The sequence below is a fragment of the Pollicipes pollicipes genome, unplaced genomic scaffold (assembly GCF_011947565.3).
Source record: "Pollicipes pollicipes isolate AB1234 unplaced genomic scaffold, Ppol_2.1 Scaffold_7231;HRSCAF=8579_pilon_pilon_pilon, whole genome shotgun sequence".
In the NCBI taxonomy this organism is placed as follows: Eukaryota; Metazoa; Arthropoda; class Thecostraca; order Pollicipedomorpha; family Pollicipedidae; genus Pollicipes; species Pollicipes pollicipes.
The window spans coordinates 9,144,000-9,171,084 of NW_023597034.1; the positions used below are offsets into that span (position 1 = coordinate 9,144,000).

The 27,085-nt window shown below is 54.8% G+C and overlaps 1 protein-coding gene across 1 annotated transcript; it reads left to right on the forward strand.

Moving 5' to 3' along the window:
* Positions 1 to 493: 493 nt before the first annotated feature.
* Positions 494 to 26,107, forward strand: LOC119110693 (calpain-A). Its single transcript, XM_037234595.1, has 12 exons — positions 494 to 600; positions 887 to 991; positions 4,129 to 4,230; positions 4,532 to 4,669; positions 10,048 to 10,179; positions 11,949 to 12,142; positions 14,462 to 14,633; positions 15,701 to 15,873; positions 21,382 to 21,559; positions 23,874 to 23,991; positions 24,861 to 24,982; positions 25,269 to 26,107. Exons 1-12 carry the CDS (start codon positions 517 to 519, stop codon positions 25,494 to 25,496), a joined length of 1,746 nt encoding a protein of 581 aa, XP_037090490.1. The 5' UTR covers positions 494 to 516; the 3' UTR covers positions 25,497 to 26,107.
* Positions 26,108 to 27,085: the final 978 nt, after the last annotated feature.

Here is a 27,085-nt window from a genome sequence, read left to right on the forward strand (position 1 = left end):
CGCCGACCAGTAACATTGGGTCGCCCGTGACGGTGCGAGACCGGCCATCGGTTCACCGGCCCGTGACGTGACGCCGTCGCGATCGCGACCGGCGGCGCGGCGCTGACCGGCGTGACATTGACCGTCGATTCCGACGCCAATGGCGCGGCATTGTCCACCGAGCAGCCATGGCGACATGGCCCGTACACTCAGGGAGGCGCGCGCGCGCGCGCACGCCGGTCGATCGATGCCCCGTCCAGGCGTGCCAGGCCGGCCTAGAGCGCGGCGGCCGGTGGGCGTAGGCGGTCGGATCGCGCACCCGCAGTCCCGCCCTGCGCGTCGCTGTGGACGACCTGTCGGCTGGTGTCGCCGGACAGCTAGCTCGCGCCTCCGGACGGCTAGCTCGCGTCGCCGGTCGGCGAGCTCGCGCCGCCGGACGGAGCGCACGAGCCGCCGGACAGGGCGCTCGCGCCGCCGGACAGAGCGCACGTGCCGCCGGGCCGTGTGCGCCCGGGCGGGGAGCCGCCGGCCGCCACCATGGGCTGCGGGCAGAGCTCCGCGTCGTCGCCGGTGGTGGGCGACGTCAACGGCGGCGTCTCTGAGGACGACACGTCCAAGAAGGTGGGTCTGCCGCGCCGGCACCGCCCCCAGACGCTGAGGCTTCATCACCCGATGCAGTATGCCGCACCGCGTTTTGTTTGTGGCCATTTTTGCTTGCCGCCACCCAGAGATCGCTTCGTTTGGCCCACCGTGGAGTGTCGTCCCGGTTCTGCCCCTGCCCTGTAGCCCTCGGCCGGCCGCCTCCGCCTGCGGGGCTTGCGGCCGCTGCATGCGCCGGCGCCCGCGCGTTTGCTCACTGTGCCGGGCCGCTGCGTGTGTGACTGGCACCGGCCGGCGCGCCCCGCAGGTGTACGACGACCGCATCACGCTGCCAAACAAGCAGAAGTTCCGCATCACCGTCTCACCGGCCAGCACTGTGGTGGAGGACGACGGAGCCGGCGGCCGACCGCGGGTAACTGGGGCAGCCCCGGCTGGGGACGGGCGGCTGGGGGCGACTCCAGTTGAGGACGGAAGAACGGCTTGGGGCGGCCCCCTAGCTGGAGACTGAAGAGCATCTTGGGGCGACTCCAGCCGAGGATGGAAGGGGCGCTGGGGGCAGTTCCACCTGGGGACGGAAGGGCGGTCGGGGCGGCTCCAGCTGGGGACGGAAGGGCGGCTGGGGACAGCTCCAGCTGGGGACGGAAGGGCGGCTGGTACCGATCACACCGAATAGAACTGGGAACGGCAGGACACCTGGCTGGTCAAAGTTGGATACGGTGCTAGTTGTGTGCCGGACCAAAGTGTGAATGGGGACGGAATCGCAACTGGTGAAGAGGATGGCTGGGTTCGGCGGAGTAATGGGGACCAGCAGGCTGCTATGGCTCCTTTACTGGTTGCGCTCACGAGAATGTCAGCCGACGGGCAGTACGGTGAACTCTGCTGAGTTATCCCATCATTCTGCCTCCGACGATTATCGCATTTCACGTCATGACTAGCGTCACATGACGTCATGACATGACTACCCGTACAGGTAGATTTGTATTCAGGGGCTTCCACAAAGTGGATTTCCTAGCTTCCATGTCGATGTACATACAGTAGTTACAGAAGATAAAGCAGACAACGCAGATGAAGGCGGCACACTACACGACAACACGTGCTCGTCCACTTGACAAATAGGAGGTCGGAATGGTCCTAAATGTCGCCTGGCTCGCGACCGCTGACACCTGCGGGTCTGCGAACCACGAGCTCCATTCACTAGATGCCCAAAACATGAACAAGCTGCGCTCAAACTTAGTGCGAACACGCGGCACCTGCAGCCGCTTGACGGCAGCTGCTTGAGGGGAGGGGGCATGAGCGTGTGACATATATATATATATATATATATATATATATATATATATATATGCATTATACCACGCTCACTACATAAAACATCATCACATCAAGGGAAATGCTTCACTAGTTTTGCTCAATTAGAGCGGTTTCAGCTAGTTGCGAACACTGTTCAAAACGTATTTACCCACAGCGCTTTGTATGGCAATCGTTACCCGTTTGATCCGTGTTGGTGTTGTCACTTTGGACTCAGATGGATCATGGCCATCCGCTTGGCAGGTTGCATGTGTCATGATTTGTCCACCTCGTGGCGTTTGAAGCGACAGCGTCGTGTAGGAATCACTCCCCATCGTACTACAGTTGGATTGGGTTTGCCGTGCGTGTATGCGCACTCCCACACGTGAAAGTATTAACACTGTCTTCACGGCCCGCTGCTTAACACCACAGCCATTTGGTCCGCACTGGAGGAGTGGCAGGATTCTATACAACGACAAGTCACAGTTCCACATTACAGAGTTTTGAGCCATCGGCGTGGCCGCTGGAGAGCAGAGCGCCGTTTGTGTACTAGGGTGTGCCGCGCCGCGAGCATGCGGTCGCGCAGTCGTCACCCCTGGCAGTACGACCCGTCACTGCCGGCACATGGCCGGCGGCACCCATAGACGACAAAAGTCAACGGTAGGGGGCCAGGCCGAAGCAGAAATCAACGGTAAGGGGCCAAGCTGAAGCAGAAATCAACGGTAGGGAGCCAGGCTGAAACAGAAATCAACGGTAGGGAGCCAGGCTGAAGCAGACCAGGCCGGCTCAGAGACTTCTGTGGTATCAAAATCACCAAACGCCTGGAGACATCGCGTCACCTGCTATGTATCACAGCGGGTAACTACTGAGTGAGAGCTCCCGGTGAACAACGCCCGCTTCAAGCAAACGACGGCAGATGATCGACGCAGGGGTAGATGCGCACCCAGCTCGTCGCAACCCTGTGCGCTCACACCTACCAATCCAACAAACGTCCTTCGCAACGACGCAAGCCCTGCCGCCAAATAACTACTGTCAAACTCAATACGTTATCCAGGCGTGCCAGCACACAGAAGGCGAACGTTTGACGGGTTAACAGGGGTTACCCTGAAGGTAGGCAGACTCTCCACAGAATGACCCGCACATGGTCAGTTAACATGCCAAGCTCAAAGAAATAACTAAAAGCCAGACTCTGCGTGCCATTCAACAAACAGGTACGATGCGTACAGTATACTGCATAGTAACATATACGCAGGCAAGTGTTGGGCGACGCCGACAGCCCATTGTCGTACGGTATGGGGCGTTCTGTCGCTCGGACCAGCAGTTCTTCACTTGAGGGAGCTCCAGGGAATATTGGAACACTCCCTGTAGACCTATCGTCGGAGACCCAATAAACCGAAAAAAAATGAATGGTGTACGCGCCAGGGAGACAACTCTGCCAACAAAAGCAGCTGGCGCACTGGCCGCTGGAGGTACGCATCATATCTGGCAGGCGCCATCACCAGCATGCATGGAACGCTCGATGCACGCAGAGAATGCTTGCTGAGCCCTTTCACGGATAGAAGAGAAGGCGCCCATGCGTACGCACATACCTCGTACACTCTACTGTGTTTCTTATTCGCGATACGCTCCTCCTGTGTGTGGTTTGTTTCCTTGTACTGCAAATATGTATAACATGGCAAATAGCCTGGCTGTGTCTCTGGCTCGTTCAACCACATCTACAGGCATTGCTTTCGCCCCTCTCGCCCCCCCCCCCCCCCCCGCTCTGGCTCAACCTGTCGCCTGCCCAAACCAAATGAGCCCTGGCGCAGGTGCATACCGGTAAGGTCATGACGCCAGCGTATAGGCTGCCGCTCCGATGTGTCACCGTGATGAATGTGCCGACTTTGCGGCGGCGGCCGTCGTGGTGCCCAGCCGCGCCGGTGACGCGGACCACATCGATCTGGCTGCCGCGGCCGACATTGACGCCGCATCAACACTCGCGCTCTGACGCAGCGGCCGTCCCGGCAACCACTGCATTAATTAGATAACCGCCGCCGTTTCAAAACACATGGCGGGGAAGTCCTGGCGGGCTGTGGTAAAAGTGATAACAAGGTTGTATTTTTGTGGCATTTGCCGCATTTCCGTTTGTAGCCTCTGCCTAATCATTTGATCTCACGTCGTACGGGGCTAACGGGCGGTTTTCAAGACTTTGCTTTCCCTGTATTTTCTGTCGAGGTGCGGCGTTGTCTGACGCAGCCCTGACGTCACGTGGCGCACTTGCAGGTGCAGTGCCAGGATAGCTGTCAGCAGCGGCCGAAGACGGGCGAGGAGGGCGAGTACGAGCAGCCCGAGGCGGAGTTCGACGGTGGCACCCTGGGCCTCAACGTAAGGCGGCCCGGGTGGGACGCGCCCGACCATGTTGTGCCTTTGTGTGCGCTTTGCCGACACCGCCGCTACCGTGCCAGACAGATAGCTGGTAATAGAGGCAAGTTGCCTTGCTTAGACAGTCTGGTGGGTAGTATTTTCAGAGCGTTCAGATCTGTTTTCTATTTTTCGTGATGTACCTTTGTCTTCCCTGGGCATCGTGTGCATGTGCTCAGCGTCCTTCGGAACGTTCTGAGCAGGCGATAAAACGGCCTGCATGCCGGGACAGGCCAAAAGCGTACACATGTGGTCGGCGCTTCAGAATGTCGGGGACGTGCCGAGGCTGCTGGACTCCCTGTCCGACGGAGATCTGTTCGAGGACTCGGAGTTCCCTCCGAGTGACACCAGCCTGTACTTCAGCGGGCGAACCAGCGAGAACGTCTCCTGGAAGCGACCGTTTGTGAGTATGACCCGGCACAGCAGCCATGACCTGGAGCATTCGACGCATTCGTCGGACCGCCGGCGCCGTGGCACAGTCGGAGAGGGGGAGGGGCACCGTCACCGATGAACACAAGGTGTCAGAGCAGGGGCGGGACGGGCTACGACCCACTCACCTTTCCTTAACACGCGCCCGGGTAGCGGGTTGGATACCTTTCGCTCGGGTGGGGGCCAATTTGACCCCCTGAGATTTCAAGAACTAAGAGAGCTGGAGACACCAGATTCACAGGGTGCGTTGAGCTGTACGTGAACTCATTTAGGTCAAAGGTTAAGATTCCTAGATGATGACCTTTGGATCAAATAAGGTCAAACGAGGTCAAATTCCAGGCTGGTCTTCAAAAGGCCCTCGAGTTTCGATAACTGCTCTAGGCAAAAGGTCGCAGGCTCATTTTAGGTCAGAGACCTTTTTGACCTTTTGAAGCTCATGGTGCCGAAAATCATACCAGACTTCTTTGAGTTTTGCATTTGAACAGGCGTCAAAAGTTATGCTAGGCAGTATGTTCCTAAAAAAAAGTTTTTGACCTGGGTCTTTTTAGGTCAGTGATCTATTTTGACCCATAAAAGGTCGATGGAAGCTGAATAATGCGGTTCCTGTTATTGGTGAATTGGAAACGGGCGCCAGCAGCTATCTCATACAGAAGGCCCTGGACTAATAAAACAGGTTGGCTTTTACCTTGGTCTGACCTTCATACTCGACCTTAAGTCAATGCAATTTGTTCATTCAATTGTTGTGTTGCCCAAGAAAGTATATCAGGTCTAACGCTCCGTTGTTGGATCAGATTGAACGTTTCCCTAGAAATTGCTTCCCCTGAAAGCATGGCCTAAATTTGACCTACCGTAGGTCGGCGACCTTACACATTTAAATTTTCATGTCAGACGATTTCCTATTTAATTGTCTACACCTATGCAAAATATGGCGCGGCTACCCCACGCCGTCCGGAAACCATTACGCAAAAACTTTGGGGCCAATTTGACCCCCACCTGAGCGCGTGTTAACACGAAGCGTAATATCTACGTTAATGCATGGCAAGAGTTAAGTTAGCTGAGTTCAGAAAAGTAGTTCTTATGCCGTCCATAATTTACGATATCGAGCGTGGTGTTCTAGTACTTAATCATATCGATAATCATATGGCAGGTGCACATCAAAACAATAATGACGATAAGTGTAACCAAGCAAAAAGAAACGCCATCGGTGACAACATGAACCAAAATACGAAATGCGCTACAGGCTTAGGTCAACAATGATATCTTGAAAATGAGCTCGATTTTTCTTGATGTTGCATTATCCAGCATGGTCGTCATCATAGAGCGAGAATTGAATGAATGGAATGTTGGCCGACATTCGTTTGCTGTGACTTTAACCTGATTGGAACTGACCTGATTGGATTTAACCGAAGATTTGATCGTCCGATTTGCTATCTGAATTCAGTAAAATAATTGAGAAGCTCTAGTTGCATTCCCTAAAACTGGGTGAAAACGTTCATGTTATGCACTTAAGGGCTGTTTTTGTAGCTGTATAGTAGAACTGATCCAGACCATCTGCCGGATGGAGGAGCCTTATCGTGCAGGAAACGATTGTCCTCCATTGGTCTCCTGCATGATATGATTGACCGCTTAACATGAGAACCCAGACTACCAGCAGGATGGTGTAGCTATATGATCGAGCACATTACATTTTTCGAGTTATTGGACAAAGCGGAACTGTGTCTTATCATTCGAAGTAGTTAAAGCTGGAGAACATAAAACGATTTATTGTGCAACTGTCGTGTGTGAAAACTGTGTGCAAACAACTAAATGTGTGCAAACACAACATGAAGGCAACAACTTCAGAAAAGCGATAAACAATAGGATGAGTTCGATGATTTGCAAATTGACGTCAATAAGCAACAAGCAGCACGGTGGAATCACAAAGGAAACTTTGAAAAGGCAGTATCAGATGTCCGGCAGTCCGATATCTGAAAGGTTGTGGTTACAGTATCTATATTTTTGTTTCAGAAGCATGAGCCGCGTCTAGCGACTTGTGTCCATATTTCGGGCACACGGTTCTTTTTTATTGGGAATAAATGTCCGATCATGCCCTGATAATGGTTTGTGTATACTGATTCTAAAACAAAATCAAATGCATAAGTTGTTAAGTGTATTTGCGGGGGAACATTATGCACATAGATGCTGAATGCTTCCCTCCATTACTGTCTCTAAATACTGTTTGTGCTGAGCCACGAAATACATCAGTGTTTTTTGAAACTAGATCATCCTGCTCTTTTAACTTAGTCCGAACAGTTTGAAGAGATATTGATGTTTGAGACTTCCGTTTCGCACAGTGCGACGGCAAACTTTGCCTGCACCTGTCCGGGAGAACCTTGTACGCGTCATCCAATGCTTTGACACGTTATCGGCGTATAATCGTGGAGACCCTTCATCTCCTGTCAACTGGCATTTGCCAGGTCAAGCAGCCAGACGCCTCCGGATTCAAATCCAGAGTGTACCAGATGCGTGGGTCGGCTATTCGAACTGCTCGGGCATGGCTGTGTACACCGGCATAGACACACATCCATGAGGGATATGTATGTACCCTAAAGCTTGAGCAACGAATCGTGAGATTGGAGCCACTGAGAACCATACGAGCCAACCATATGAGAACCATGCGGTCGACGTCTGAGGAATTAGTGCGATTAGTTTTAGCCTATCAGGCGAGATATCAATAAATTGCCATGATCGAATTGAATCGAAGATCAAACATGAAGCGGTCATACAAAATTCCTCATGCTAGGTTCAGTCAGCCTTTCGTTCGGGCGTTTCATGAGATACCTTCACATTATCTGTACTCGTCAGGATAATACGGAAATATCAAGCCGGTTGCGTTGAAGACGGGGAAAGTGAATGCTCGTTGGACAAATTCATGCCTGAGACAGGCAGTACCAGAAGTTTTATATTACGCCTTGGTGTGATGGTGGGGCATAACATGCGGTAATTAGTACTGTAACAGGCGTCCCACCTGCTCCGCATGCCATTAAGCAGAGGTGCCGGTCCACAAACACGTGACCGAGCACTCTAATGATCAAGTCACAGTCTGTGATGAGGGCGGCGCCCGCCGTCGACCGGCAGCGGCCGGGCCAGGGGGGAGGCCGCCGCCACCGACTGGTAGCAGCCGGGCCAGGGCGGAGGCCGCCGCCGACTAGTAGCAGCCGGGCCAGGGCGGAGGCCGCCGCCGCCGACCGGCAGCAGCCGGGCCAGGGCGGACGCCGCCGCCGCCGACTGGTAGCAGCCGGGCCAGGGCGGAGGCCGCCGCCGCCGACCGGTAGCAGCCGGACCAGGGCGGAGGCCGCCGCCGCCGACTGGCAGCAGCCGGGCCAGGGCGGAGGCCGCCGCCGACTAGTAGCAGCCGGGCCAGGGCGGAGGCCGCCGCCGCCGACCGGCAGCGGCCGGGCCAGGGCGGAGGCCGCCGCCGCCGACCGGTAGCAGCCGGGCCAGGGCGGAGGCCGCCGCCGCCGACCGGCAGCAGCCGGGCCAGGGCGGAGGCCACCGCCCTGATCGTCGCCCTGATCAGGACCGCCGTCAGTGCCACCGGCCGGAACCATCAGGAGTTTGCAAACATCAGGCAGTCAACCACTCAGCACAGAGCAGAGGTGATGGCTGCGCGCCGGCTGCAGAGGGGGCCACTCAAGTGATATGCCCCATGGGAGGGATAAGGATAGTAGTCATCTCCGGCAGTTCCGGAATTGCGGCTCTGAATACGGGTGTGCCCAGTCACACTCCGTAAAGGCCGCGCCATAAACCCTTCCCAACGGAGGCAGCAGCAGCCGCCGCGGGCGCCAACATAAGTTGGCGACAGTCTAAACAATGGACAACATTCTGACAGCACTATCGCGCCCATGGGTCTAGGCCGGCTCGAGTGGCTGAAAAATGAATGAAATTATTGTGGTCTGATGGTGGCTGAATGACTCGAATGATTGAAAAATTATGTGCGGCTGCTCAGCTTTGACCCCAGCAAAAAACAAAAACCGGTACAGCCTAGTCCCCCAGGGATCCCTAACCTATCCCATGTATTTTGGCGAAACCTTATACAAAACTTTCACAAGAGTTGCCTCATCGCAGCGGTGGGACCGATCCCCAACGGGAATATCCCACACGTTGACACGCCGTGCAATCACTGCAACTAAACCGGCAGCCAATGCAGCCTGACCCACAGCTATGGCTATAGATGGCATAGCATAGTACCCACATCTCGCCATAAGGTTTAAGGTCTACAAAAGATTTACCACCAACAACGGGGCCCACACGAAACGAAAACCATGCTTGTTGCATTTTTAAACCACTTTTTGTTGCTGCTAGCCATAAATCACGAATGAACCCCGGTCGATGGTCGACCAGACAGTTGCCGCTGGCCAGCTGCACCTGTCGGAAAAATTCCAAACTATTATTCTCTGTCTTCTACCGCCCGGACACCTCTGTTGAAGCAACATTACAAATGAGATGGCAAACGAGCATTGTTTTTTATACCAAACGGATTCTATTGATTCGTTGCTAGCGTCCAAAGTTGCGTTTAATGTCTTCTTGAATTATTTTTAAGCGGTACTCGAAACCCCAAATCACGTTAGAATGGACACTTTTCCAAACGAGTCGTGCGTGGAAGTTATTTATAAGATTTCACACTTTTACGGGCAATGTTCGGAAGCAGCGCTGCAAAATGGAATCGATGACCAATCGGAAACCATAACTTGCAGCCAAAAGTCACTAACGGGCAGGCCTAATGTAGCAGCCTGAAGTCTTGATAAATCAAAGAAAGGAGGGACCGCCATTATGCATTACCTGAGTGGGTTTTCCCGTTGGGTAAATGTGATTGCGATGTCACGTAACATGATTATTTTCACTGACACGTCTGCTAGCCGACTTAGCTAATTCCTTCGTGCAGGCTCGCAGAGTACCATGGTGCATGACGCCGGTGTGAGGTGGACCCAGTCGATATGGCGACCTGGACCTGGGCGACCTTGCGGGGTCGCTGGAGCCTCACTCACTCTGTTGGTAGGGCCGCAGCAATGCGTCACATGTATCGACTGGATCCCACAACAGTCGGGAGTGTTGAGGATAGGCGATGGAATTGACTAGGGTCTGTTACAGGAGCTGTCGGGGCAGCTGTCACCGGATGGTCCGAGGTGCTCAGGACCTAAATGACGCTGGACCGGCTGTCACAGGAGCTGTCGGGGCAGCTGTCACCGGATGGTCCGAGGTGCTCAGGACCTAAATGGCGCTGGACCGGCTGTCACAGGAGCTGTCGGGGCAGCTGTCACCGGATGGTCCGAGGTGCTCAGGACCTAAATGGCGCTGGACCGGCTGTTACAGGAGCTGTCGGAGCAGCCCCAGTTGTTCGTGGAGGGGATAAGCCGCCGAGACGTCGTTCAGGGCGTCCTCGGCGACTGCTGGTTCCTCTCTTCCTGCTGCGCCATCGCCAAGGAGCCCAAGCTGATAGAGCGGGTTAGTGGACGGGTACCACAACAGCCTTTAACCGCCCTGCAGTCGTGGTAGTTCGGTTTTACTGCGCTCGCCGTGATTAGAAAAGACGCACTGCTGAGTGATGAGCCGCTTGAACTTTTTAAAAAATCCGTCGTCTGTGCTTTTGACAGTGATTGGGATGTTACGGCACACAGAAACTTCTTGTGTGCACCCGACAAATTGTGTGTGCTGCTATTTGGTCGGGTTTTATCTTTTTGATCCAGTTTTTCCTCAAAGCTTCTCAATTAGGTGGTTTGAGCCCCATCCTAGGCCCAAAAACATACGCAAAAAGGAAGATATAAGCGCCCCTGTCGCTGCTACCTGTTCTTCAGCACCGCAATCAAAGCGAGGCATCACCTTGTTTTCTCGTAAAGCTGTCTTTCTTTGTGGGTGTTTTTGTCATACTAGTGGTACAGTACAGAGATGGGTTTTGGTACAGTTGGGGGCGAAATCCTTGTACCCTATTACTACCCCCATCCCAGTTTGTAACCAGCCGCGTAGATTTAACATCAGGATAGATTATTTTGTCTTTCATTGTGCTTTTAGTTGCTTTCCGTAAATCCAAATCACACAACCGGTTTGAACATCCCCCGCACTTCATAAACCAAAGGTATGCTTATGAGGCCAGCGCCAACCAGGAACCCCGTCTCCTTTGCCATCTTATTCCAAGCACCCTCCGGTTATGTCGGCTAACGTCACTAATGACTGACCTTTTTGAGGAAATGCTTTTGGGCAATCCCTCGCCCACTCCTCATCTGGATAGTGAAATTGCCGCTCTAAACGGCGCTTGGCCTCTGCTAAACCATTCCAAGTGAATGCGATGCCCATTTAGTTATTAACCAGGCTGTTATTGTCATTGGGCCGGCAACGTATACTTGTGGCAGTCGATATTAATGCACACAGCGCATGCACCCGTTGGATGAAGTTCGACTCCAACAAGCAAAGGAACGCTGCGCTGCAATTGAAATGGTGCTACGAAAAGGGGCTTCTGGTTTTCAGTAGTTTAGTTACTCCATGTAACGTCAGTAAACGCCCAATCAGTTTCTTGATAAAGAGATGCACTGAATCGGCTGAAAATGGGCACAAAGACGTCAGGAGCACGCCTTCGCTGCGGGAAATAAATGCTATCGCGACTGCAGAGGTTTCGGTGGCTGATAACGACGACGCCGTCGCACGGCCGACATCCCGAGCTGCAGGAACCTGGTCACGTCTGCGGGCCTCTCTAGCAGCGCGGCACAGGTGGCTCGAGCCACCTGTTCACGTCTGCGAACGTCTCTAGCAGCGCGACACAGGTGGCTCGAGCCACCTGATCACGTCTGCGAACGTCTCTAGCAGCGCGACACAGGTGGCTCGAGCCGCCTGTTCACGTCTGCGAACGTCTCTAGCAGCGCGACACAGGTGGCTCGAGCCACCTGTTCACGTCTGCGAACGTCTCTAGCAGCGCGACACAGGTGGCTCGAGCCGCCTGTTCACGTCTGCGAACGTCTCTAGCAGCGCGACACAGGTGGCTCGAGCCGCCTGTTCACGTCTGCGGGCCTCTCTAGCAGCGCGACACAGGTGGCTCGCTACAGCGCAAACGATGCCTTACCTAACACGTATTGATATGAGCTGTGTTCACACTGTGATAAAGCGCGTACCAACCTTTGTCACCACTGCGCAAACTTCTGTATAGCCCTGGCCCTTCACCCTGGTCGAACGCAACTTGGATGTGCCGCCCACCGTTCACTTCACGACATGTGGCTGTGAGGCAGGTGGTGCCTCCGGACCAGCCGCTGGCCGGCGACGGCTACCGCGGCTGCGTCCGCTTCAGCTTCTGGCGCTTCGGCGACTGGGTGGACGTGTTCATTGATGACCGGCTGCCCACCAAGAACGGCACCCTCTTCAACGCCAAGTGTCTCGACCCCAACGAGTTCTGGGTGGCGCTGCTCGAGAAGGCATATGCCAAGTGAGGACTTCGATTGCTCTTAGCCGTTACTGAGCTCTCTTGCTGTGTAGATGTGTGTGAAAGTAAGGCTGTATGCTTACAAAAAATATTCACCCCGTGGGTGTAAATTTACATTTAGTGTGCGGTGCTCCACCCCCCCCCCCCCCGCAAGTGGGTCCCAGCTCCATCTTTGGGAAGAAAGCGAGAGCCCAATCCGAGAAGAAACCCGTTTATTGGCGTATTTGGGAGTAGTTTTCCTCGTTTTCCGCTGTCAAGCACCCACACCCACATTTTGCGACACTGCTCTGCTGCTTCATCCTTTTGCAGACACCCAGAGCCCTTTTAAGGTTACAGGTGCTAGCTGAGTATCAAACTCCACACGTTTGGCCAGCTGTTGTTTCGCCTGAATCGGGGCTGCGCCACATCGTTCGTTCGATGCTGTGAATTGGTCGAAATTCATCTGCCCCCCCCCCCCCCCCTTCAAGAGCAGGGAATAGTTAACACTACCAAACAACGCCGCGAGTTCTCCGCACACTGTAGAGCGAGCAGCACGCCGCGCTGGATCAGCTCACCCATGGGCCACAATGACGCATGTTGCGCATGCGTCAGTTGTACCCCTGATACGCCTTGAAGTGGGGCGGCGTGCGGACGCCTCTGCCTGATGAAGCCTCCTGACGGGCGACGTTGCGAGCCGCCGGATGTTACACGATCCGCCCTGCCGACGTGGGCACCGTACCTGCGGCTAATGAGCAGCACCAAGACGGGCCGGGCCCAGCCGGACGGCACCGCACATACGGCTAATGAGCAGCACCAAGACGGGCCGGGCCCAGCCGGACGGCACCGCACATACAGCTAATGAGCAGCACCAAGACGGGGCGGGCCCAGCCGGACGGCACCGCACATACGGCTAATGAGCAGCACCAAGACGGGGCGGGCCCAGCCGGACGGCACCGCACATACGGCTAATGAGCAGCACCAAGACGGGGCGGGCCCAGCCGGACGGCACCGCACATATGGCTAATGAGCAGCACCAAGACGGGGCGGGCCCAGCCGGACGGCACCGCACATACGGCTGATGAGCAGCACCAAGACGGGGCGGGTCCAGCCGGACGGCACCGCACATACGGCTAATGAGCAGCACCAAGACGGGGCGGGCCCAGCCGGACGGCACCGCACATACGGCTGATGAGCAGCACCAAGACCGGCCGGGCCCAGCCGGACGGCACCGCACATACGGCTAATGAGCAGCACCAAGACCGGCCAGGCCCAGCCGGACGCAGTCGGCCTGAGTCGTCACAGCTAATGATGGCCTTAGGTGGGGGGGGGGGGGGGGGGACACTTCCGGCCATTGGTAATGGGCTGCCTTGCCCGCAAAGGCGCGGCGGAGGCGCACCGATTCGGCACGGGTGCAGGTGGGCGCTCACTGCCGAGAAGTATTTCCTTCGGAAGTGATCTTTATGTTTGTGAACCTAACGTGCCAGTGCGACGCATCGAGCTTAACTTATTTTACTTGGAATGACACATCAAAACCTGTATGGGTTTGGAATTGCACAGAATCCCTGGAATTACACCTTTGAGAAAACATCTCTCAGATTTTGAGTAGCATCGTTCAATGTGTTTCGTCAGCGTTGTGAGGCGGAGGCGCTTGGTTACTGGCGTATAACTACTCCATCCTATTTACACCTAGAATCGCTTACCTTTGGCAGCATCATGTTCATAGCCGATTGCCGCAGCATGCATTTATTTTTGTTATATTATCTATCCGTTTTATCTATCAGAAAAAGATAGTCTGAACGCTTTAAAACACGTGGTCAGACGTAGACGAGACATCTCTCGATCGACGAAGGCCGCATAAGACGGAGCAAGCATTCAGATAAGCGCACTCAGCCGCCTGGAAACCGCACAAAATGTTCCCGTGCAGGACAGTTGCTATTGGAACTCCCTGCCGTGGAGTTCTCGCACGGCACTTGATATACCTGAGCGTATTTAAACGGCAAAAAATATATAATGTAAAAATGCCTCTACCACACCAAAACTTGGACGAACCCAGGCTCCATTAACTCAAATGCGAACGTGTGCAGGCTCGCCCACTGGCAAAAGCCTTCAGTCTAACAGCGTGTAATAGCGTGCTGCGTTCGCACCACATCCGCCCACTAAGTATGCTTCTACCATGTCCATTGCTTCCAGTCACCACGCGCGCATTGACTCAGTGACAGGGCAGCCGTTGCCTTGGACGCGAGCACAGTCCACCACAAGCAAACAGCAAAAAGACTCGCTCTACTGCCGGCCCATCAGCTGGTGCACGTGGCGTGTTCTACTGGCGTGCGTTGGTACCGGCAGGCTGCACGGCTCGTACGAGGCCCTGGAGGGCGGCCAGGCCATGGACGCGCTGGTCGACCTGACCGGCGGCCTGGCCGAACGGTTCGACCTGGTCGAACACGACCAGAAGTACCTGTTCCGTCACCTCTACAAGTCCACCCTGGCCGGGGCATTCATCACCTGCTCCAGAAAGGTGCGTGCGGCCCCACGACGCCGCTCTTCCGCGCAGGCCAGGTGCGGCCTCGATCGAAGCCTAAACGGAGTGTTGTGCGCTGTATGATTATCCGGAGTTGCATTGCTCTCAGTGTCTCGACGTATCACCTGTGTCTGGGCAGCCGCTCTTCCGCGCAGGCCAGGTGCGGCCTCGCTCGAAGCCTAAACGGAGTGTTGTGCGCTGTATGATTATCCGGAGTTGCATTGCTCTCAGTGTCTAGACGTATCACCTGTGTCTGGCGAGTCGCATTCAGTGAATGCACGCCACACACCTTGAAAGGCCAGCAGCGGGGTTAGAGACGATCAGCGCGAAGTGCCGCTGCTGGGGCTGAGAGGAGCCCACAGTGCCTCCTCCGGGGCTGAGACAGTGCCGCCGCTGGGGTTGAGGGGAGTCCGCAGTGCCGCCTCTGGGGCTGAGAAGAGCTTGCAGTGCCACCGCTGTGGCTGAGAGGAGCCCACAATGCCGCCGCCGGGGCTGAGAGGAGCCCACAGTGCCGCCGCTGGGGTTGAGGGGAGTCCGCAGTGCCGCTGCTGGGGCTGAGAAGAGCTTGCAGTGCCACCGCTGTGGCTGAGAAGAGCCCACAGTACCACCGCTAGGGTTGAGGGGAGCCCGCAGCGTCGCCGCTGGGGCTGAGAGAAGCCCACAGTGCCGCCGCCGGGGCTGAGAGGAGCCCACAATGCCGCCGCTGGGGTTGAGGGGAGTCCGCAGTGCCGCTGCTGGGGCTGAGAAGAGCTTGCAGTGCCACCGCTGTGGCTGAGAGGAGCCCACAGTACCGCCGCTAAGGTTGAGGGGAGCCCGCAGTGTCGCCGCTGGGGCTGAGAGAAGCCCACAGTGCCGCCGCCGGGCTGAGAGGAGCCCACAGTGCCGCCGCTGGGGTTGAGGGGAGTCCGCAGTGTCGTTGCTGGGGCTGAGGGAGCCCGCAGTGCCGTTGCTGAGGCTGAGGGGAGCCCGCAGAGCCGTTGCTGAGGCTGATAATAATGTGCCACGGCCGACAGACCGCGCCACAAGCAACGGCTAACAGCTGTGGGCGGTTGGTGCTGCCGCAGGGCGACTGGCGGCAGGCGAACAAAGCCGACGAGCTGGGACTGGTGCAGGGCCACGCCTACACGGTGACGGCGCTCGGACGGCCCGTGCACCAGCAGCTGGGGCGGCCGAGGCTGGTGCGCATCCGTAACCCCTGGGCGGACGCCGTCGAGTGGAACGGCGCTTGGTCAGACAGGTGGGTAGAGCGACGCTGGACCTGGAGACCCATGGTCAGACGGTAGGTACAGCGGCGCTGGACCTGGAGATCCATGGTCAGACGGTGGGTAGACCGGCGCTGGAACTGGATACTCATGGTCTCGTGGGTGGAGCGTCGCTGGGACTGGGAACCCATGGTCGGGCAGATGGGTCTAGCTGCGACACCACGGATCAACACATGTTATATGGTGCTAAACGGTACCACCCGGCTGATGGCGCGGCACGTCACCTCACGCCACCACACGATGCCATACGTACACGGTACCACCACATGCTGTCATGTCCAGACCATGACGCGCCGGACATATTGCTTTCGAGAACTGCAGATTGATACATGTTGGTGTATTGCCGTTACATCTAGATAAACAATAACATCTAGAGAAACGTATACAGCAACGAGCTCTTGAAAATGCCGTGCTTCGGCATTTAGCAGCACCCATGTTTCTTATCTTTGCTTGTTGCAACCTGGCAAGTCTTTAAAACTCGGTCATCTTCCATTTTGGCACGAGGCCTGCTCACAGCCAAAATCAGGAAGCATTACCTGTCGTAGGGCTCCTATTCCTTCTTCAAAAAAAGGCACCGCGGCCGCGCGTCGCCGCACACTGCTGTATGGAGCGTCCTCGACTGAGGGGCCGCTCAAGCACCCAGAGGTCTTTACACCATCCGGGGACCGAACCCAGCCTGCGCACGTGGAAGGTGAGAACGATCTGAACGGAGCTCTTTCAGCCCCCTTCCATAGAGTTTCCTTTGCCGTTGACGTTACGCTAAATCGTCAAAACAGATTTGAGAACGTTCTTTGTAACCATCATCATCCAAAGCGAAGGTTGGTAAACACGTGGCTCAGCAAACATGTCATAACGACTTGAACTTTTTTGGAGCGGGGTAGAAATGCTGCAGTTTCATTGCTGCAGAAACGCAGTTTTCAATCAGTTTAGTGCATCATCACCGGTCACTGCTAGCTTTCATGAAAAGTTGGAGGGCTACGGCCCCTCCCGCGCTTGTACGCCCGCGAATGTTTTCGCACCAGATAGTGCAGGGCCTGTGTTCTGCACCAGTCCCGGAGACGGGCTTTTGCATACAACGCATGCATGTAATCAATCTCTGTCGGCTGGTTATCATGGAAACTAAGGCGTGTAAACTAGCCCAACCCGGCAGCCCTTGTGCAGGAGGTTTTTCGAGCCACATGAAAAGCATGCATAGAACATTACTCCTCACCCGAAAACCCGGTAAGTGGGTAGCGTAAACGTTCTTGCCTCCTATTATCATCTTGCACCAGCTCAGCAATTTAGAAATTGGCGTTCTCCTGGTATCCTGCATTCAAAGGTGAACAACGGAGAGGCTTTCCCACTTTTGATTCGCTGTTTGCGGAGGAGAACCTCGCTTGTTTCCCCTTTGATTGTCTGGTGTGATCTTGACCTCGAGCTGTTTCGGAATTCTGAGAAGAAAACAAAGCTGAACGCTTTGCTTTGGCGGCACGGGGCTCAGGGCGTCATTCGGTGCAGCTTTACTGGTAATTGGGGATGTAGCTGCAATCTTAACATCTCAGAAGATGAACGTTTGTTCCATTGCGTTGCATAGAGCTGTGGGATTAAAAAACTGCATTTCCATCCAGCATGTCTTTTAGATACTCTCGTTTAAGAGCAACTGCACGCTTCATGTGCAGGAGATCGGCACTGGGGTGGTCATTGTTGCACTGAATTGGTAACTGTCTCGCGGGAGAGCTGTGTTCGATTTTCGCGACCGTCAGCTGGTCCCCGCTTATCTTTGCCTTCAGGGGCGGCGCAGCTGGGCGGGAAGGGAGGGGTAATACACGTTTTCCCCATACAACATTTTGGGAGGTCTCTCCTGCCAAGCACATGGTCATGTGGATCACCGAAATTCCTATCGAGGAGGCTCTCCTGGCTGAGCTAGAGGGTGCAAAATCAGACTCAAAAGACTTTTCTGTATTAAGTGGCCGTTTTATGGATCATGAGATCGCCGATATGAGCTGGATAGCCCATTGGCTAGATCAGGAGGTAAAATTTGGCGTTAAGGAGGCTCTTAACCGGCTTGGGAGATAACCGCTATGAACTAGGATGCCAATGATGAAAAAGAAGGCCCATGATGAACTAGGAGGTCCAGTTATTGACTAGGAGGCTCCGTTATGAACAAGGAGACCTCTGTTTTGAGCTAGGAAGTCACCATTATAAACTAGGAGACCCCGTTTGGAGTTAGGGGGTCCCGTTTTGAGCTAGGATACGCCCATTGTGAGCTAGGAGGTCCTCTTTGTAGCTGAGGGGCCCCGTCATTAACTAGAAGCCCCTTTTATGGACTAGGAGACCTCTATTGTGAATTAGAAGGGCCCCGTCTTGAGCTAGGAGGCCCATTTTGAACTAGGGGGCACTCGTTTTGAACTAAGAAGCCCCCGTATGAACTATGTGGCCCTCGTGATGAGCTAGGAGGTCCCGCCATAAACTAGAAAGCCCCTTTTTAAAGTAGAAGGCACCTTTTATGAACGAGAAAGCCCTGTTATAAGCTCGGAGGCCCCCGTTTGAAATAGGAGACCTGCTTATGAGCCAAGTGTTGATTTCAACGTTTTTCCTCCATGGTTGTTGCAGGTCTCAACATGAGGGAGGGTTCAATCCAATGCTCATGAAACCTCTATGTATTAAGCACAAGGGGTTTTCAGAACGAGGCCAGGGGGAGGGGGGCGGGCACATTCCAGGGATGCACGGGTAGCTAGTGCACCCTCCTGGCTGCGGGTCTGCGTATCAGATGGCCCCATTTCGGGATCAGAATTCCCTGTTTTAGGAAAACGGGGCTCTCTGCTGGATTTGGTGCTCTTCATGAATCGTAAGGATCCTATTCTGAATCACGAGGCTCTTCTATGCATCACAAAACCATTTTCTGGCACAGGAAGCCTTGTTTTGGGATTTGGAAGCCGTTTGCTGGATCAAGAAGACACATGTATCAATCAAAAGGCACTCGTTCTGGATGTCGATGGATGTTCTGTCGATATTAATTTACATCAATATTGATGCTTGTAAGAATTCGATAAGGGGGCACGTGCCTACGGGGTCCCTCCCCTGAATACATACAATACTGCCCAGCAGGTCCACCTGCGAAGATGCCCCATTCTGTCCAGGAAGTCAGTTGGAAAATTTTGCCCCTCAACCCAAAATCTGTGGCGCCGCCCCCGTTTGCCGTGGCGACTGAACCCATGCAGCCTTAGGCAGTGTCTTCAGCAATATGTTAAAGCGAATGTTTCACATTTGAAGATATTGTACCAGGCATCAGATTTGATGAAACAATTTAAATTATAACTATCGGTATATTTTATAAGTGGAAAAGACTGCTTTAGACCGCACAGTTTTCTGTTCAGTAAACACGATGCTCAATCCGTCATGGTTTGATTATGTCATTCCACCTTACACTACATTTATTGAGAGCCAATTAACGGCCGTGGTAGTTGAAAATCGTGCCATGAACACCAGATATGAACATATAAGCAATTATATTTGTATTGCCTTGATACCGCATGGCTTATCGAACGACAGGATTTGAATGACGTTGTTATGATGTCATGAATGCCAAGATGACTTTAAAATGGTCTCCCCGAAATACTCTCCCCATTCTTGCGGACGTGTAGCTAAGAAACAACGGGGATTTGGGTCTCAAGAAGGGCAGGGTTTTGAACAACACTGAAAGGTCTTCAATATGGCTCTTTCAGTTCAGCACCCCGCATAAATGCGAAACACTCCCGTTAAGTGAGTAAAATGGTCAGGCGAATTTCAGAACCAGGCAATGTCAACTGGGTTGGTCGCATTTGTACCACATTCTGTGTCGCAGCATCCTTGCATCAGCTGTGCGCGTTCACGTTCATGGGAGTGGACAGTGACGCCAATGAACATCGCTGCATCGCACAAAATCTGTCACTTTGGCGTTATTAATGAACACCGCCACTGGCTGTCATCCACAGGCGCGGGGGTATTCAGTGGTATGTGCGGTAGCCGCAATCGGCTTCATACGCAGAGATGATAACATCAGCACGGCTGCTCCAGCGGCAAGCTGGTCTTTGCTGACTTCCTACGAGGCTTGATCTTGGAATAGACTTCCAGAGTAGTGCGACGTGGGCTGAAAGGACCCGATAAAGTCAAGGTCACCCTGCCAAAAGAGTCAATGCAAAGGTCACCCTGCCAGCCGGCAGTGGTCACTCGGGCTCTCGCGAGCGGTCCTCGAAGACGACCGAGTGTCACACAAATCCTCTCCACGAAGCCAGTGGTCAGTCCGCACAGCGTCAGCGGACCGGCGTTGGTACCGGCACCAGCGCCGGTCTTCCGTACCGGGACCAGCTCACCGGCGATGATACCGGTACCAGCGCAGTTCTTCCGTTCTGGGAACAGTTCACTGGCGTTCATACCGGTACCAGCACCGTTCTTCCGTACTGGGGCCAGTTCACCGGCGATGATACCGGTACCAGCGCAGTTCTTCCGTACTGGGGCCAGCTCACCGGCGGCGCCGTCTGACGTGACATCGCCTCTCGGCGTCCGGCCAGAAGAGGACGCCGCCAGACAGTCAGGGCATGCAGCATCGCGACGAAATGTGCTCGGCGTCGTTGGCGATCGATTGTATTGGAGTTGTTCGAGGGAGCAGCAGAAGCATGATGGAGGAGGGACGTTAGATTATACGACACCAGGAAATCCCCTGTCAACATCCAACAATTTTTCCTAAATAGTGCGTCCGATACAAAACATAGTCAGCCCTGCCGCCTTTGTTGGCTTGCGTCCCTGACCTGTTGATGTCAGTCGGTCGTCTGCCTGACGTCTTTTTGTTGTCTTCGCCGGCAAGTATCACTGCGACAAAGACACTACTGTGTTCCGCCTTGCTCTGGGGCGGGCCTCTTCAAGCCAGCGTTTCTGCGACGCCGACCCGTCTGGAGTCGTTTGCTCTGATGCGAGCCCCTGTGTAAAGACAGGTTTCTCTCCAAAACGGCCGCGTTGCGGCAGCGCCAGCGTTACGGATGGGGCGTCTTTTCACCAGCGTTTCATCCGTGATTGGCTCCGCCCGATCTGATGTGACGCTTCTCTGTCATCACGCGTTCTGTGGCCATGCCCTCTGCTGCCGCCCGCACGGCACCGGTGTCCTTCTGTCACTTCCGGCCCTGCACCGGTGTCCCTCTGTCATCACCCGCCCTGCACCGGTGCCCCTCTGTCACCACCGGCCCCGCACCGGTGCCCTTCTGTCACCATCCGCCCGGCACCGGTGTCCCTCTGTCATCACCTGCCCTGCACCGGTGTCCCTCTGTCATCCCCCACCCTGTGCCGGTGTCCCTCTGTCACCACCCGTCCTGCACCGGTGTCCTGTCACCACCCGCCCGGCACCGGTGTCCTTCTGTCATCACCCGCCCTGCACCGGTGTTCCTCTGCCATCACCCGCCCTGTGCCGGTGTCCCTCTGTCACCACCGGCCCTGCACCGGCGTCTCTCTGACACCGCCCGCCCTGCCAACAGCGACGAACGGTGGTCCGGCGTGGACGCGGCCACCAGGGACAGACTCGGAGTCAGCGCGCTAGCAGACGGCGAGTTCTGGATGGAGTTCGCTGACTTCTGCCAGCAGTTCGAGGAGGTTTCGGTCTGCACCCTTGGACCCGACTACGATAAAGACGGCAGGGTGGATCACGTCGGCCAGGTGAGCGGAGCCAAGTCACTCGTAAAACCTGACGTGTTTTTCCTAAAACAGCTGTAACTTACGCACCTAGAAATATTTCTGTGGTGACACATACATAACGTACCAATAGGCTACCTGTATCAGGGGCACGATTTTTAGAAACTTCCTCCACATCAATAGGCCAAAGCTTTCCTCACGCTTATAAATTCAGCATTGTTTTGGCTCAAGTCATACCGCAGCGTCGGTTCGGCTATATCCTCGAACACCCCCGCACGCACCCTATGTCTTGTCTCGAGACCTGTGCACGACAGTAGGCTGATTCCACTTTAGACCATTCTAGTCAACCCCTTACGAACCGATCAATAATACCAAGCCCATACAAAGTCAGTAGAGATCTCAGCTTCCTGTACAGGCAACATATCCAGCGAACTGTTAAAAATGTCGCCTCCAATGACCTAACCTGGATCGGCACACGCAGAGTAAGGACAAGATGGAGTACCATGGAAAGGTTTTGTTACAGAAAACCTGTCTGGTAGACGTTGGTGCAAAACGTGCGTCCATCTTGCACTGGTCCTAAATGTCGGAACTTGCACAGTTGCATCTGCCAGCATTTATTTAAATATATCCGGACGGAAGTGTCTTGCAAAATCTGACCCCTTCCCCATACGAGGACATTAATTTACACATGACTCTCCAGTTTTGGCTTCCGGTTGTAGAATCTCGGGCAGGACATAGTCTGTGCTTGATTTGATGACTCTTAGAGTCTTCCTACATTAAAAACGTTGCCTTTTACAAGCAACCTTTACATACAAGCTTTGAGAATAGCACATGAAACGCCGAACTGAAACATGTCCAAACATCGCACCGGCAACGGCGGCACACGCGCGGGGAAGCGTTCTCATGAGATCATGAGATGAGGCCTGTAATACATGCTCCAGGCTAAAATCTCTCGCCGAGGGATGCTGTCTGACAGACGACCCTCTGCAGCACTGTTACAGACACGCTGTCTGAAGCGCACTACTGGCCAGTGCCATTGACTATTCGAATTGTGGCTGCACGCTTTGAAGGTGGAAGCAGATGACAGTGAAACTTCTCGTCTTGCTGCGCAGGCTGACTTTGCCGTACTTCTAGAAGTCTACGAACTGTGTAGCGGAGCTTTTGGTCTGGTCCAGAATGAACAGATTTTGCGGAATGCCGCACGTTTGTCATTGAGGCTTGCGTGGAGCAACATTCATGCATGACATGAAATTAATACTTAGTTTAAGTTTAATCGAAGTATAAGTTTAGTTACCTTGAATGTTTTGTTTATGTTACAAGTTTAATTTCTATTGACAATCCACCCAGCTTGATAACGGTTGCTGCGTGCTAAGGCGAAACGAATGACCAGTGATGCCGTTGAACAAAGGTCACCCCAGCGAACATGGGCGACGGTGCCGGACTGAGTCTCCGCGCCATGCCGTCCTTGTTGGAAAGCTGAGCATACGCTCGGCCGCCGCTGTTTGTCAGGGCTAAGCCGCTGTTTTCAGCGAGGCCAGTCGGCCCGCTAACCGTCAAGCATGCTTATCCCTCCTTCCGCCCCCCCCCCCCCCCCCACCCGCTAATCCTGCACAGTTCGGTGCTCGTCGATACAGTGCGTACAGTACAGTACACTTCTTGCCAAATGCTCGAATTAGAGGGAATGTTTCACATTTGAAGATATTCAAGCAGGCATGAGATATGATGAAAGAAGATCGCTTGTAACTATTGGTACACTTTTAGTGGAAAATACTGCACTAGAGGGCATAATTCCCTGTTGAGTAAATACGCTCCTCAATGCGTCTTAGTTTGACCACGTCATCGTACATTGCAGAACATTGATTGAGAGCCAATTGACGGGCATTATATCCGGAAATGACACTCACGAACACCATACATGAACGCCTCGAGAATGATATTTTCCTTGACCTTCATCGCCACATGGCTTTTGGAATGACAGGATTTGGATGGCGTTGTTATGACGTTAGGTGCCAAGGTGACTTTGAAGAGAATGCCAAGGTGACTTTGAAATACTCTCCTCCATATACCTTTCCCCATTTTTACTGGCGTGTAGCTGAAAAACCGGACAGGCTTAGGTCTTAGGAAGGACATGATTGTGAACAACACCGAAACGTCTTCAAGATAGTTATTTCAGTTCAACACCCCATGTAAACGTGGATGATCAAATCTCACAGTATTTTCCTCTAAGATAAACTTACACAGTGTGTCCCTCTAAGATCAAAGCACACAGCGTGTCTGTACTCCTGGCGTGTTATGGTGTACACTGATCGCTCACGTCATCTGGACATGGCCGCGCCAGGTACAACAGATCCGAAGCGAATGGGTGCCTGGCGAGACGGCCGGCGGCAGCAGGAACAACTTCGACAAGTTCGCCACCAACCCGCAGTTCCTGCTCACGGTCATCGACCCCACGCCAGGTCAGCTCACCGATCCCGCTGCCTTTCGGTACGCGCTTGCCGTTGGCCCCCTGACTCGAGAAGTGACATCCCTCTCCGGATCTAACAGGTCTGGATGACGTGTGGTAACACGTTTTCTGAACAACAAGAGTCGACTGAGGAACAAAGCAAAGGGAGTGGCCTAGTATGATTAATGTGAGAACTCTTTAAAAAATCATCTAGCGACAAGGGTCAGGGCAAGGTCTCTTAGTCCATCTTGTGATCTTTATATTTTCTTGACTTTCTAGGCCAGGTTTAACGCATGTTTTTGTCGTATTACCCACGAGCGTGCGGCATTGGATTAGCATTGGTCGAGGCGCACGCGGGGTCGGCCTCCTGACCACACGCCTGGTGACCGAGCATCTCCCCTGTGCCGGGGCCCGAAGCACCGCTTCGGTGGTGCCCGCTCTTCGTGTCGACTCTCAGGCCAGATCCCCGATGCCACGACCGGTGGACACAACCACTGACGTGCCAGCCGGTCGGAAATGGGGATCGTTCACGCCCCGTGGTGCAGCGTTGGTGGTGATGGTCGGCCCAACGAGGTGCCATGGGTGCTACGGGCGCACGTTTTCTGGTGCCGGCAATTTAACGCGATGGCGTTTTGTAGGTTTCAGCGGTGCATTCGGATTCGTGGCATTTAAAAAAAAACGCTTTATCAGAGGAGTGGGGACTGCTGTGCTGCTTTGAACCCGACACCTTCGAACGCTGGTTCGGTGGACAGCCCGGCGAACACTACGCGGAGCTGTCATTGTGACGCGGTGTGCGTAGCGGCGGAGGGTCTGGCAGTCGAGGCCAGCCACCGATGACGCACTTCCTTCCCGTACTTTTGACCTGTGTTATCTGTGGCCCAGACGAGAACGATGACGAAGACACCGACAAGGTACCCGTGCTGGTCACGCTGATGCAGGAGTACAGACGGTCACAGCGCCAGTTCGGCATCAAGATGGCGCAGATCGGGTTCCTGTTGTACAAGGTGAACTTCGTGGTCAGCTGTTGTGGAGGCTCGCAGCCCCCAACGGTGCAAGGTTGCTCCCTTCACCCGCTTTGAAACGCCGATCTTCGTGTGTTACTCGCTTCCTTTTCGTCGCGTTTGAGAGGTAACCAAACATCCAGATGTTCTCACAACGAAAAGATGCACGCAGTCGCATGCACAATACTGGCGGGGGGAGGGGGGGCTTATAACGCCGTTCAACGCGGCTGGGTGTCGACAGTCCAGGCACCATCACCATTGGTCCCCACTCATCTCCCGTTGGCCGCAGGTGGACAACCCGATCCAGCGCGTGCCGAAGCGTTACTTCATGTACCACTACGAGGACGCGTCGTCGGGGACGTATATCAACTACCGAGAGGTGGCGGCGCGGCTCGAGCTCCATCCCGGCCACTACGCCATCATCCCAGCCACGTTCGCGCCCGACACTCCAGCAGCCTTCATGATCCGTGTTTTCTCCTCGGGCACTTTCAAGTTGCGCCAGCTTCCTGATGAGTAGCCCGGCTGCAGCTGCCTGGTGCAGCGGCTGGTCAGCTGCTTGCCGCCCGTGACGGTCGGGAGCGGCGGCAGCGGCAGCGAACCGACCCCCGGTACCGGGCGGTCTCCTGTGACGGTCGGGAGCGGCGGCAGCGGCAGCGACCCGACCCCCGGTACCGGGCGGTCTCCTGTGACGGTCATGGCAGACGCTCCGGCTCGGCCTATGAGTCGCTCATGCGGCGACTCCGGCAGCTGGCGGTAGGCGGCCTACAGCCCACAGCCCGCCAGACGGAAGGCCGGTCGCGGGTCCGACACAGACGGTCCGACGACGGCAGCACTCAGACGCAGCGCGGCTTGGTTCGACGCCGTGTTCGGGAAAACGCGTGAAGAAATCTGAGCAAGCTGCTGCTGGCTCGTGTCACTCCTGCTGCACCGCGCACTCCTGCCCTGGCCGGAGATGACGTCGACAGGAGTTGAAACGGCGGCTGTGACAGCTGAAAAGAGCGTGGGAGAGGGGGATGGGGGAGAGGAGGGTGATTGCTGGAGCGGTAACAGCGTGCGGAACCGAAATAGGTTGTAGCGGCGCTGCTTCCTGCTTGTGTGGTGACCGTGCACCGTGGTGTGGCCTCCGGAGAGTGGAGCCCCCCCCCCCTCCCCCCCCCCCCAGTCAGCAGCGTGCTTGGGGAGATGTCGGGAAGGTTTGGGGAGCCCAACATTTCCCCAACCGGCTTGGGAAATTGTTAGGGGTTTGCAACCTTTCCCGGATCGAGCCGCCGCCACCAGTTATTGCCCTGTAAAGTTGTAGTTGTATCGAGCCTTTCCGGTATCAGATTTAACTTGTGTATTTTGTTTGCGTGGTCAGATTTGGGATTTGTTTCAGGAAGTCATTTTCGGTGCGATAGGCAGCGTCGGGGACGTTCGAGCTTCGCTGGTCGCATGGTTGGGGAAATGTTGGGAAATCCTGATCAGTATCGGATATTTTTCGGCGCGTGATCGTCATAGGCAACTCTAGGGTTGCGAAACGGTCCGAAACTAGCCATCCAAGCCAGTCAAGTCCGGAACAAGCCATGCCATCCAGGGTGTATTACTTTCGACGCTGTTCCCAAACATTTCCCAACCGGAAAGTTGGGGAAGCACGATGCTGGCCAACGACTGTGGGTTTGGTGTTCTGCTAACGACTTCAACAGTTCTGAAAATGGTTGCCCGTTTTCGGTGTTGGTGCGTGATTAGTACAGGCTCTTGATGTACAGGTAATGGTTTAGCACCGGCGCTCGAGCAGCCGAGGGCAGTTAATTGGTGGTCGGCACAGAATCATGAGCGTGTTTGGTCGGCTGGTGTGTCTGTCTCCGCGCTCTGCGCCGCCTGTGTCAGTAAAACAGCCGAATGCTCGCAGCACAACTTGGCGATAGGTTAAGGCGGTTGGCGTTGACAAAGCCTGCTCAACATGACATGCAGACGCCAGCTGCCATCCCGGATCATAGTCCGCCGCCCGGCCAACACTGTTCTGCACCAGCTGTAAGCAGTGCCGTCCAGGGCGCAACCAAGGCCGGCGAGCTGTGCTGCCCTACGTCAAATGACTTTACTTGGGTGACTCGTGGGCCATCACACAAT